General features: G+C 30.8%; 1 protein-coding gene across 1 annotated transcript; it reads right to left on the reverse strand.

Moving 5' to 3' along the window:
* Positions 1 to 21: 21 nt before the first annotated feature.
* On the reverse strand, positions 22 to 10,166 carry LOC107169804 (sodium channel protein Nach-like). The gene is made up of 11 exons (XM_089220668.1): positions 10,081 to 10,166; positions 4,110 to 4,304; positions 3,350 to 3,494; positions 1,624 to 1,757; positions 1,316 to 1,400; positions 1,151 to 1,249; positions 886 to 1,069; positions 748 to 801; positions 483 to 594; positions 286 to 410; positions 22 to 218 (listed from the first exon to the last, which is right to left on the reverse strand). The coding sequence occupies exons 1-11, from the start codon at positions 10,164 to 10,166 to the stop codon at positions 37 to 39; spliced, it is 1,401 nt and encodes a 466-aa protein (XP_089076794.1). The 3' UTR covers positions 22 to 36.
* Positions 10,167 to 13,947: the final 3,781 nt, after the last annotated feature.

Below are 13,947 nucleotides of genomic sequence, written 5' to 3' on the forward strand. Positions count from 1 at the left end.
TACAGTGAATTAATTTTTAGATGTACATAAAGTAATTCACTGTAAAAATGATAAATTATTAATGTTTTGAATTGGTCGATGAACTTTTTTTTTGTTATTGACGTTATTAGTGATTTTATGTGGTTTTTTGTGTGTCCAAACACCGAAGAAGTATACTATTTCAACAATACTTAACAGGCTCACTCCAAGAAATAGACCTAAAGTTCCTCCGATTGATACTATATTGAACAAATCATTAATTACGTATAAATCATTATTTTAAATAGTTTATTTTTTATAACTTACCAATGAGATCCATACGAGATCTTACTACATTTCTTTTAAGTCTCTCATTTGGTAGTCTATCTAATGCGATAATTACTTTTGATCCATATTTAACACCTTCGTTATCTTGCTCTTCACTAGTTAATCTAACAGTATATTGAAAGTTTTTTAACATAAATGTTATAATACATTATATTATAGTTAAATTTTGTACTTACGAGCCAATTTCTTTACTTAAAACATTATATTCTGGTTCAGTACAACTAGATATACAATTACACACCAACCCCAACTTATTGAAATCTTGAGTTTTTAGTGCTCTGAAATATTCTACAATTTTTTTTTCATATTATTGAAATGAAATAACATAATATTATTATTTTGTACTGGGATTGAGCTTCAAATCTTCAATTTCAATTTCTAATTTTAAATATTATTGAATAATGTATAGTGTTGTTATTGTTATGTATACGAAATATAAACCTGAATGTTCAGTTATACAACCAAGACCTTCGATCCCACAAACTGGCGTCCTCGCTATAAACACACATACTTAAATTATTAAATAAAATATATAAATGAGTATAAAAATTTGATTAGTTCATTTATTTAGACACGTACGAATTTTTAAATAATGTGGTGTACAATTACACATTCTGAGCTGCGCTTCAGCTCTACAGTTCACAATGCACGCGGAATTACTGTATACGTTGTACACTTTTAAATTGTTTTCGTCAGGAAACCGACAATTTCTCTGTTTGATATCTATCTGTTTTAACAGCGGGTCATTCTCGATCTCTTTAATCTAGTATAATTAAATGTAATGGTTAAGTTGTTGTGTAAGAAACTAATTAAGATTTGGACATAATTTACACGTATACTTTACTTGATATTTCATTAGAAACGATACACCCCAACTCAGTAAAAATTTTTCTTCTTGCGGATGATTTACGTAAGGTAAATCTTCTGGTGAGTGTATAAATAGCTGTACATACATATACGGTGTGTGTAAAATAATATGCGAATGGTTTCAAATAATTAATAAGTTTACCTTTATAGATTCATACGCCGTAAAAGCAAGGCTGCCAGGTCCCAATTTTCGGTTTGATATCATTTTTAATTTTTCTCCATCTTCTCTATATAAACATAATCAAAATATAATATAAACTTGGTATTTAAGACTACTTCAAGAGTATGTTTTAATTAGTAACAAAAACATTGTAGATATCAATAGGTTAGATGACTTTGTCAGGAAAACTTTAAATAATAATAAAAAAATAAATGATACTATTATTATTATAATATAATATTATACATAGTATAGGTATTTACGGGCTATTAACATTTTGTTATACTCACTTTTTTGTGTGTAAGGAGTTTATAATAAAACATACACCATTTTCAGTTGTTATCGGTAAGAATTGATCGCAGCATTCGAATGGTTCATTATTCCAATAACAGTCGCCAATCAGATCTTTACATTCCGATCGAATCTATGTATCACACGAGTTATACAAATTTATTTTTCTCGGACATGATGAATGGTCTTACCACCGTCTTAGCCTGATTATCATGAAAGCGAAGATTTTTTAAGGACACATGCAACTGAACAATATGTCGTATTTAATATTTTTATTGTACATATAATATTAGCGACAAGTCCACTTCCTTAAAAGTTAGAACATTTTAAATTACTACCTAGTTCTTTCAGATGACTCAAAAATGCATAAAACATTTCAACTTTAGATGCCTTATATATTTATTATCACACTTAAGAGGATGCTAAACTAGTATTTGTTGTCTCGTGTTACTAACGTACAACATGATACATTTTATGTTCACGATAATACATTTTGGTCTGTAATTTTTAAAATTAGAGTGAATTTACCTTTTAAAGGTATGAATTATCTAAGGCATTTCGAAGAATTTTATTGATATTATTTTTGAGTAAGTTATGACCTTTTTTTTTGTAAATTTTAAAATAATTATGACTAGGTACAAGATGACCCTTGTGGCGATGGTGTCTTCATAAGTAAGTATTTAAATAGTTTTAGTAGATGGTGTACATAAAATGACATAAAGCTTATTATAACTCAATGTTTTTTTATAACTTATCTATATACTGCCCCTATAAGAAAAATTATATATGATTTTATCATCATTTATGTAAGCTTTCAACTCAGAAAGATGAACGTATTGATTTTAAAATTTTAAAATTATTTTTATATTATACTAGAAAAAATGCTCTGATAAATCATTTTCGATATAAGACTTCGTAAAGTTCTGAAGTACCTTTAAAAATGGCACGCAAATTAAGAATACAGACATTTAATAACATTTTAATATTATTAGTAAAATAATTACTTGGTAACATATTGGTTAAGTATCAACCACATAGACTGTCGTTGTATAAAGTTATTTTTAATCGTATATAATGATTTGTCAACGAATTGAAATTCAACACGTCCATTACGGTAACTGCCTAATGCTTATACTCAATAACGAGAAGCACTCCTAATAAATATGCAGTAGAGTGGTTACCTACATTTGCCATTTTTTTTTTTTTTTTGTATTAAACATACTTTGATTTTCACTGTTCTCTTAATGATTTGAAAACTTAATGTAAGCTATTTGATATACGATTGTTTAATTAATCATATGTACAATATTTTATCTTTATTTTTTAATTTAATCAACTAATAACTTCTAAAAATATATTGTGAACGGAGTTTTCATAAAATAGATAAATGATTACAGGAATACCTATGATAAAATAAAAAAGGTCATGAAGTTATTGTCAAAGCTATACAATTTATACTATCTATAAATTATTAGATAGGTATAACAAATAAGCGCCGTAGTTGAATTAATTCAAAAGTTCTAATTATACATTGTCATATTCTCTACGATATTCACGTGTCATCGTAAATATTATGTATCTATAGGTACATAAGCCACGATATTGTTATCAATTGCATGATATGTGACGTTAACTGCCGATCATTATATTGATGAATATAAGACTATTTAAGTAATCTGGCTTCGACGGCAACATAATTTATATAAGTTTATGTTTTAAATATACTTCACGTATGATTTGGTCGTAGTCTATAGTGCAGTTTAACGTTCCTTTTTGACAGTGCGTGACGCATGAGTAACATGCGCCATCGTAGAAAGCTATGTCCCGTAGATAAAAATCAATGTTTAAATCTCGATCAGTGCCGTACATCCTGAAATTATGATTATGAATAATTTTTGTAAAAAATAATGTTTATAAAGAGGTTCGGTGATGGACATGCAGTTATTTCAACCAACACATATTAATATTTTTTCCTTCATACTGATCAAGCTAGTACCTAATGCAATTATACTTTTTAAAACTGATTTGAATTCATCATTATGTCTACTTGAGATCGGTCAGTACGATTTTCCCAATTTGAATATTATGAGATTTTGGAATTGTTGATTATTTCATCACAATTTAAATCAGACATTTTAAAATGTGAACTGACCGATCTCAAGTAGCCATCATAATAAATTCAGATTAATTGTCTGATATTTTTCGTATTATTAGGTCGATCGGTAGGATAGACAAAAAATACATAGAAATTAATATAATTTGTTTATGGTTCACACGTACTACGCCCAGGAGGTGACTTGTACACAGCCGCCAGTCACATACACTAATCACTTACTACGCATACATTTACAAGATCTACATGTAGGTATGCAATTTAAAATTGCCTAAATCTAACTCCTTGAAAATCTCTACCACCGATCCTCTTTGTTAGAAAATGTAAGTATTATGTATAATATTCAATATTGTAATTGTATGAAATTCGCACTTGGAAGCCAAGTCATATAACTTGTCCGGCGATTCTTGTTCGCAAATTGATAGTGAGAGAAAACTCGTGTTCCAATCCAGATATGTGGTGTCGGTAACAAAACTAACAGCGTTGTTGTTGTAAGCATACCAAGTAGCTTGGAGATATTCTCTGGTAGCAAGACATGATATGAAACATGTCAAGACCCAAAACGCTCTTGTGAAAAACAAAACATTTTTAAAATACGTATTGAACATTTAGTTATAAATTGTATAATAGTTACTAATATATAACAGCTATTGATATTTATGAATTGATAATTAATATAATAATAATATTAATAGGTATTAATATTATTATTATTATTATTATTATGTATTAGAGTAGAATATGTGTTGACGTCGATGCCGATCCCAACGATTTGTGCGGTTGTCGGCAACGACTGGCGTTAAGTGTTGAAGGCTGGAGCGGGGACAGGTTACTCAATATATACTCACAGATCACAATTTAGGGTCGGAAACACGTATATTTGCAATAACCATATGATAGATATAATAATAGCGGGCGCCCAAAGTTATAAACTTAAAAACTATAGGTATGTATAATATAAATACAAATATAAAGCTGGGAAACAATATTTTAATTTATACAACCCACTGCCAACCAACGTGGGGGACTAAGTAAAGGATTGACCTGATTTGGCGACTGTAGGCTCGGCGATGCTCCGGGTAGATGACCAATGGGGGTCCTTCGCCGAAACGGCGACGGCGGACAATAATTTTCGGCTCGTCGCTCAACGGTGACACGGCGTAGTTCGTATTCTGGCGCAAATAGCACGTGATTTGGTCCCGGGCGCGAAGTGTGGCGAACACGAACACCAATGTATTTAAGTGCCACGGTACTTAGCCACCACTCGCGATCACGCGATGCATCGCTCGGCGTCGGACGACGGAACCGACGGACAAACAGTCATGTCTACACGCGACCTTTTACTTAACGCAACGTACTGGGCGCGTATATCGACAACGAATAAAAAGAAAACGAAATATAAGCTTTTGTAGATACTAAATGTGGCCGCTGATCACAGTACCGATTCACACATCTCGCGCTCACACGAGGTTTTTTGGGACACACACACGACACGGATAGCGGTAACGCGGACGTTGCGTTACGTTCAGCCGTTGGAAAAAGACAGCTCTACGAAAAAGTGTTCACGACGGCCGATGGGCCAGCACGCCAGCACGGGTCCGCGGAGGGGGGAAACGTCGCTCGGAGTTTCGACATAGAACACAACTTGGAACATCTCTGTTTTTGGCGGCACTCGTTCCGCGTTCGAACAATATGTGTGATCTGATTTTGCAAAAATTGGTTCAACCTACCGCAATACTGATGAAAAAATTATACTTATCATTACTTATAGGCTATAGCAGAGGTATTCAAAATTGTTCATATACTGCGGTGTGTGTTCATAGTATATGTACTATATACTATATTTATAAATTAGGAAAATAATGACCGATAACATGCTTCATTGAATAGTGTTTATATTGCAGGAGTATTCTTGTTGGGGTGGTGGGGGGGGGGGGGGTGCTAAATGTGTCTTATTCACTTTGGATTATTTTTGTAAAATATTAAAATGTATGAAAGTTTATTTATCGCTATATTTATTTATTTATTAAGTATCAAACGGGCAAGGCCCTGTTACAATAATAGACAATAGCATTACAAATTACAATCATTATAATAATGTATAACAAAATAAGGATATAAAATTAATAATGATAATAATAATAATAACAATAAAAATAATAGTATTAATAGTAATAATCATAGACATATAATTAAATATGCCTAAGGAAATTGGTTGAAAATAATAACAATAAACAAATGTACAATAGCTATACATATTTAAGTATTAAGAATTAAATAACTACAATACGATTTGAATGAGTCTAGATTTGGTGAGCTGAACATATCAGTTTTAAATTTATTAACAGTTTTCATTAATCTATTGCAGGGAGTGTTATTTGTATAGTTCGTAACTTGTATGCTTAAACGAAAGGTGTTTGTCGAGCGAGTGTTAAAAGTGGGAGTATAGAAGGTTAAGCGGCTTATCAAATCTGGACAGTCTACATTGCCATTCAAAAGCTTATATAGGAAACAAAGTCGTCTATGTTCCAACGTTTGGAGGTTTAATAAAGATAGGAGTGGATTGTAAGATGTGTGAGGTTCTCTAGGTATGGAACATTGAAATGAGAGGTAGCGTAAGAATTTGTGCTGTACTTTTTCCAATCTTGTTTTTTTCCCTGCCTGGTAGGGAGACCATATAGACTATTATAACTATATTATAACTAACCATATAGAACCGTATTCGCAGATCGGTCGTATTAACGAACAATAAATCGATTTAATACTCGTAGTGTAACGAGACAAAACGGAGTGTGGCGGAGGTGGCGCACTCTCGTTGCTCGTTACTCCATTAATTCACGACACCACGGAACGCGACCAAATCATACCCCAATACAACATAGATAGCGCTTAACCACTCCCGATATCAGAAAGCGCGCCGACCGCCGGGAAATATGTTTTCACCGGAAAACCCGAGGAGATAGAAGCCTAAAAGATGCAGATTCGGAATCAGCGCCTGTCAATCTATATATATCTCGAACGACGGAATGCTTAGAATCGGCACTATTTTTTTTTTTAGAACTACCGAACGCCAAAAAAATCACAAATCAAACACTGCGTATTAAACCAAGGCCGGCAATCGCTGGTCAACTACCTTCGTCCCCGCTGAGTGCGGTATATTGCGGGCCGGACGGTAATCGACTGCCGTTAGAGACACGAACGCAATTACCGAACTAACCACAGCCTCTTTCCCTAGCCTGCACAAGCCGGACGTTAATCAACTGCTGTTAGATACGGATGTGCTACAGGCTTTGTCCCGTCCACACAGTGAGACTGTCCGAGAGGATCAGGACAGTGAGACTACCCGAGATGAGCCACTACCAACATCGACTCGCAGAGGATAAGGACAGTGAGACTATCCGAGAGGGTAGCCACAGCTACGCAGAGGAGTATAGCCACCATACAACCCGTCGAAGGACGACATCTGTACGCCGCAAAGTACCACCGAGCACTCATTTTGTCGCAACGTCGGGAACCGCTTCGATCAACTACCGGACCACAACCGTGAGTTCTATGTTTGATTCCCACCCTTTTATGTAACCCATGATAACGTTATATTGATTATAAACTCTTTGAGTATAAATGTATTGTAAAAGAAAATACTGTAAAATAATGAAAATTATGTTTGGTATAATTCACTAAAAAATAAATAAATTGAAATGTACTCAAAGTAATTTAATTACGATAGTAAGTTTTTCAGTGAAGTCTCTACAATTACGACTAATAAAACCTAAAAGTCGATGCGATTTATTAATAATCATGTTTACGAGTATATGACAATCAAATTTTAGCTTTGGGTCAAATAATATACCAAGGTCTTTAATAGGACCAGTAGAACGGAGAATAGTTAAACCATTTATAGAGTAATTATAGTTGGTAATCGATCTAGATCTAGTAAAGTCATTATCTGACATTTATTAATATTAAGTGATAGATAATTTTGAGTGCACCAATCAAATAGGATATTTAATTCAGATTGAAGTAAATCAGCATCAAATTGCGAATTAACTATGCAAAACAATTTAATATCATCTGCAAACATTAGCGTAGAGCAATTTTGAAACTGTATATAATCATTAATAAATATATTGAATAATATTGGAGCTAAGTGGGATCCTTGCGGAACTCCATATGTAATTCGCGTTGGGGTAGAACTATAACCTTTGTAAGAAACAATATGAAAACGATTTTGGGTAAAAGAATTAACCAGTTTAGGAGGGGACCGCATACTCCGATTTGTCCTAATTTTGTAAATAAAATCTGGTGGTTCACTTTATCAAAAGCTTTGTCAAAATCAGTGTAGATAACGTCAACACTACTACAAGTCTTAAGGGCATCAGATAAGAAATTTTGGAAGACGAGCAAATTAGTAATGGTACTCTTATTACTCCGGAAACCATGCTGGTCATCAACGATAACATTTGCTAGAATAGGTATGATTTTTGCAGCAATAATAGATTCGAATACCTTGGGTATAATAGAAGGTAGTGAGATTGGTCGGTAATTGGCGACATTAAACAGGTCTGATGATAATTTTGGTACATGTCGAATAATACTAGTTTCCCATGCATCGGGAAAAATATCAGAAGATAGTGACAGGTTAAACAGATATAATAAGGGAGTAGAAAAAGCATAAGTACAGTTTTTGAAAAAAAAACTTGGAATTAAATCAGGTCCTGGGCATGAGCTAGAAGTAAGTAAGTTAAGTGAATTAAAAATATCAAATAATTGTATTGTATAAGAGTGCAAAGGAGATAGGAGTACATTAGGTTGATTAAATAGGTTATTATTTAAATTAATATCATTGTTATTTTCATATACGCTAGAAAAATATTTACAGAAAGCATTGACAATATCATTCGGTGAATCAAATTTTTCGTTATACAAGTACATGTAATTTGGTAAAAAGTTGGATTTGCCTTTATTATTTATAAATTTCCAAAAATGTTTAAAATAGACATTTAAGTTTTTTGTAAATTATTAATGTAAAGGTGATAGTCTGCTTTTGAGTAGAACTTACACTTGGCACGAAGTTCTGAAAAAGATATGTAGTCATTCACCAAACCGGTACTCTTATGAACTTTATGAGCAATTTTTTTTAAAAAAATTAGAGCCTTTAAATTTTTTGAAAACCAAATAGGGTAGTTTGAATGACGTTTAATAATTTTAGGAACAAATATATCAATAATTTCATAAATAATACAATAAAAATATTTATAGTCTCGTTTATAGTTAAGTTTTTAGACAGATTACACCAATTAACCGAGGTTAAGGTGAAATTAATATCAAAGTAGTTACAATTATAAAAATTATAATCAATAGGATTAATTACGGTAATAGGGAAAGAAATGAGTAAGCCTGGATGATAGCTATCACAAGGAACGAGCGGGTAATCCGATCTATTAACTGATAAGTTATTTGCTTCAGATAAAATTAAATCTTAAATTGAACCATTGTTATTTACTATATGCTTAAATTGAAAAATATTTAAAAAAGATAATCTAGACATAAATTCCGACTCTGTTAAAGTTAAGTTGGATAAGTTAGAGGAAAAACCTATAGGGCTAGGAAGCCAAGTTAATTTTGGAAGATTGTAGTCACCAACCATTATTATATTTTTTACATATATTATGGTAAACTAGATAGTAGGTAACTAATGATATTAAAATGGATATTATAATTATCGATATTAGAACGAGGTGGAAAGTAAACATTACTTACTAGAATATAGGAAATATTAATTTGAATTAGTACAAATAAATAATCAACAGGACTGGCGGGTACAGATAACATACGAGAATAATATTTATTATTTACAGATAATAGAACAGTTGCTTGTATTTGAGTTACGATCATAGCGATAAGTAGTATAGTTATTAAAACCTAATTATCGGTATTCTATGTAAGAACATTTTGCGATAACAAAGTTTCAGAAAGACTAATATCATACTCAGATACATACATTGTGCATTAAGACATTAAGTTTAGTATTTATTCTGCGGACATTTTGATAGTAGGTATTTGAGCTATTAGAAACAGGGCCGTTAACCAGTTTTTTGAGATAGTAGGGATACCTTTTAGGAACTTGACGATTAAGTCTGTCTCTCCACCTTGCTTTACGCTCTTCAAGCTTGGAATAAACGTTTCGCAATTCATCACGTTGCATTTGTGTGCGGTCCGGAGAAATACGAGTGTACCAAGAATAGTATAAATTCATATCTCCTCCACTCTTGTTTATTCAAAAAATGCTGAGCATGTTGGCTTACTGAATTTTAATTACAGTACCTAGCCTTTGATGACTCACCTCTCTGTCCAGTGAAGGCGTTTGTCGGCAATGTAATTGAAGCCGTGTATCGTGCTGTTGCTGAAATACGTCCATATTCTACGCATAGTGGTGGTACAATGATACATTTTTACTACCTTCGTATCGGATAATATATTATTATAGTTAACCACTCGTACTATAATAACAGTGCACATCTAGGTTAGTAGCCTATCGATGCTTTTTATCAGAGTACAAATAAAAATATAATTGTCTTTCAGCTCCATTACCTTCCAATACCGTTTTGTTATATATAATAAGTATAATGTAGTTTTATTTAAATAGAACTCTGCAATTTAATCGTTGTGAATATTAAATGGCATTAATGCTGATTTAGACTATTATTTATACGTAATATCATAATATAATATCTAGAATAGTTACCTATAATCGTATAATGTTTATGTGTATTGTATTTACGTTTTCGCGCCAGTATATATTGTATACCTTTATAGTATACATTAGAAGCATTAATCGTAAATCGTTAAATATTTGGGTTGAAAAATTTATTAAATCTATTCTTTCTTGTCGTGTAGGTATAATAAATAATATAAAATAAAATTAAGGTTTTTTTTCTTTGCTAATTCAAAAATCACTTTATCAGTTTTAAAATTTAATTCTCGGTGAATTGATGGTAAGACCTTAAAATGTTGTTCTTTAACGATTATGAAACGATTGTTTTATAAAAAAAAATCTTCGTGGAGTAGGAAATTCACCCATAAATTAACGATTTATCATCGACTGATTTTTTAATTTTTTTGTAAATTGTTGTTAATTCATAAAAGAATAACTAGGGTGGGCATATATCAATTGCGCCGTAAATCACAGGTAAAAAAAGAAAAATTATGGGATAGGAAAAAGGTATACATCAATTGCGCCGATCAATACTTCAATGTTATAAATTTTGTACGTCAATCGCGCCGATCGATTCTTAAATACATCATTATATAAACATGTGTAATACCTATTATTTCTATTGATTACAAAACTTAAAGATTAGCATTGTTGTATATTTGGTAAATAAGGAACTTACAGATAGGTTTTGCAACTATGGTTTTTACGTGTGTAATGAAATATGATATTTGACCATATTTTGTTCGACATATTTTTAATTGCCTCACAATATGATGAAGCTGATGTTGCCAGATAAGTCACTTTTATAATATTAAATGTTTTAAAACTTTTACAGTCATCGACTTTTGGATTATAAATTGTTTAAATTGTGTGTAATATATATATTTTTGCAAGGCTGGGCAAGTTAACTAATTATTTTAACTCGTTAAGTTAAGTTAATACAGAAAAATGTAAGTTAAGTTTAAAGTTAAAAGTTAGTTTTCTTATTTATTTAACTCGTTAAAAGTTAAAAGTTAATTTGAAAAAAAAGTAACTTAACATAGTAAAAAATAAGTTAATTTTCTTTTTCATGTACAATAAATTATCATACATTTTTATCAAAGCTTAACAAATAACACAATATAATGGAAGTCTAACTATTTTCAATAAACATATGTAATTGTATTAATTACAGTAGGTACTTAGTAAGTACTACTTACATACTTCAATCAATTATAAAATCTAACATTAAATTAGTAAGAGTATATTATCTCTGCATACAAGGAAATTAAATAATATGTTTTTCTTTTCTCAAAATAATGATTACCCCTATTATGGTCCTGTAACATTTTTGTTTTATAATAATATATTATATATATATATATATATATATATATACATATTTTCTGCAAATAAGCAGAATAAAATAAAATATTATTATCTAATACTATTATTATTGCTCGTAAATCGTTTCCCAAATTTTATATAGGTAGATAGTTGTACTTATACACGTTATTCTAATATCTATTGAAATTTCAAATATAGAAATAATGCAAAACACTCCCATTCATATCGTAAAGTATTTGGTTATTCCCACAATTATTATTTTTATATATATAATATCAATAAGTTATAAAAATCAAAATATAATTTTAAATATATAAAATTTATATTAGGACAAATTAATAAATTAACTCGTTAAATTAGAAGTTGTTTTAAAAAAAAAGAAACTCGTTAAGCTGGAAGTTACTTTTGAAAATAAAAGTAACTCGTTAAATAACTTAGTTAAAAGTAACTTAACTTTAACTTTTTAACTCATTAATGCCCAGCCTTGTATTTTTGTTTATTGTTGTACAAATTATTATAAAAATAATATAATTAATATTAATAATAATATAAATTAATATTTAACTAATATATTATAATATAATATAATTATTATAAAAATTAAAACTAACTAATTCTGTGTCATTGTCAAATGCTCCGGCGCAATTGACGAACACCGACCAGGGTTACATGATATTTTCATTAAATGTTTATTTTATCATTTTATATTTTTTGACAGTCGATTTAATATACCAACTATACAACCGAATTCGGTTTTTGTAATTTTTGCAACGGTATTTGATATACTTCTTATAACAATTATAGGTAACGATTATTACAAGTAGTCAGTAATGAGAGGAGAAAATAAAGTTTATTTTTTTTTAAATGTTTTACATGTCAAACCTTTGCGTAACCATATACGATTTAAATAAAACGGAAAAACGGTTTTAACAACACCAATATTATTCATTGCAAACTACAAACACTATATATAGGGTAGTCGTAATTAAAAATAAATATACAAATGTTTTGTCAAAAACGTTGTTTTTATTAAAAGCAATGAAGTATCTGGAAACAAAAATAAACTTAAGGTGTATAGTGGGCGTTTATGATTGATGTTGGTGATTTGTCGATTTTGACATTAATCGTACCTACACCTCCAGCGAAAATGTGCATGCGCAGCCGTTCCGTTAGTCGAGTTCTGTGAATAATCCATCACTGGTGGACATCCGAATTTCACAACGGTTTACAAACGTGCAACCAGAATTCGACAGGATATATTGGTTATTATTTTTATTTATTTATTGACAGGTTAGTACTCAGTGGCCATGACTTCCGGGTATGGCGTCACCTGTGAGCGAACATCATTTGTCAACAGTCAATTTCCACGGTATCATCGCTCATCAAGCTGCACCTTTAAAATTTCATTTAAAAGTTACGTACGTTACCCGCTGTTTATGGGCACCACTGACACAGTGCAGAGACCACTTTCTATCAGCACTCAGGATCTGACTCCCCTGAGTCAACAGGAATTATTTATTTAAAAACAAATATATAATCATACATCACACATTTAAACTATTTATCTTCTGTAAGCAATGCTTGTAGCGAAGATAGAGAGTTACAATTTAATACTTAAACTTGAAAACTAAAATTAAATACAAACACGACCTATGTTTTCGGATTTACTCTTGATCCGAAAGCGACACCCACGTCTGCAGCTTTTTGTCGTAATTATAGAGTACGATGTCGTTTAAAAATGTTAACCTACGTGGTGGAGTTTAGTACCTACTACTATCATAGTTAACTAAAAAATTAATTAAGCTTTTAATGGGCGCTATAGGCAATAGACAATTGTAAAATTAACTAAAACTAGTCAAATCTAACTGCAAATTATAAATAAAAATTTGTTTGAATTTAAAAATGAAATAAAAAGTGATCAGAAGATGAATGCTTAGCAGATGTTAAACATCGAAATTATTTTACATAGAAAATATGCATGGAAATCAAAAGGATGGTTTAATATAAATAATATATTCATTATTCAGATTTTTTAGGAAAAATTATTCTTAGGTTTTTAATTGAATATTTTGTCATTTTTCTCACACGCTGATATAGTGATACACCAGACACCACTACCTACGTTAAACTTACAATAGATGTAGTATTTATATTAGCTCAATATAGTAA

This window comes from Diuraphis noxia, unplaced genomic scaffold, assembly GCF_037042655.1.
Source record: "Diuraphis noxia isolate RWA-SAM2 unplaced genomic scaffold, SU_Dnox_SAM2 contig0002, whole genome shotgun sequence".
Classification (NCBI taxonomy): Eukaryota; Metazoa; Arthropoda; class Insecta; order Hemiptera; family Aphididae; genus Diuraphis; species Diuraphis noxia.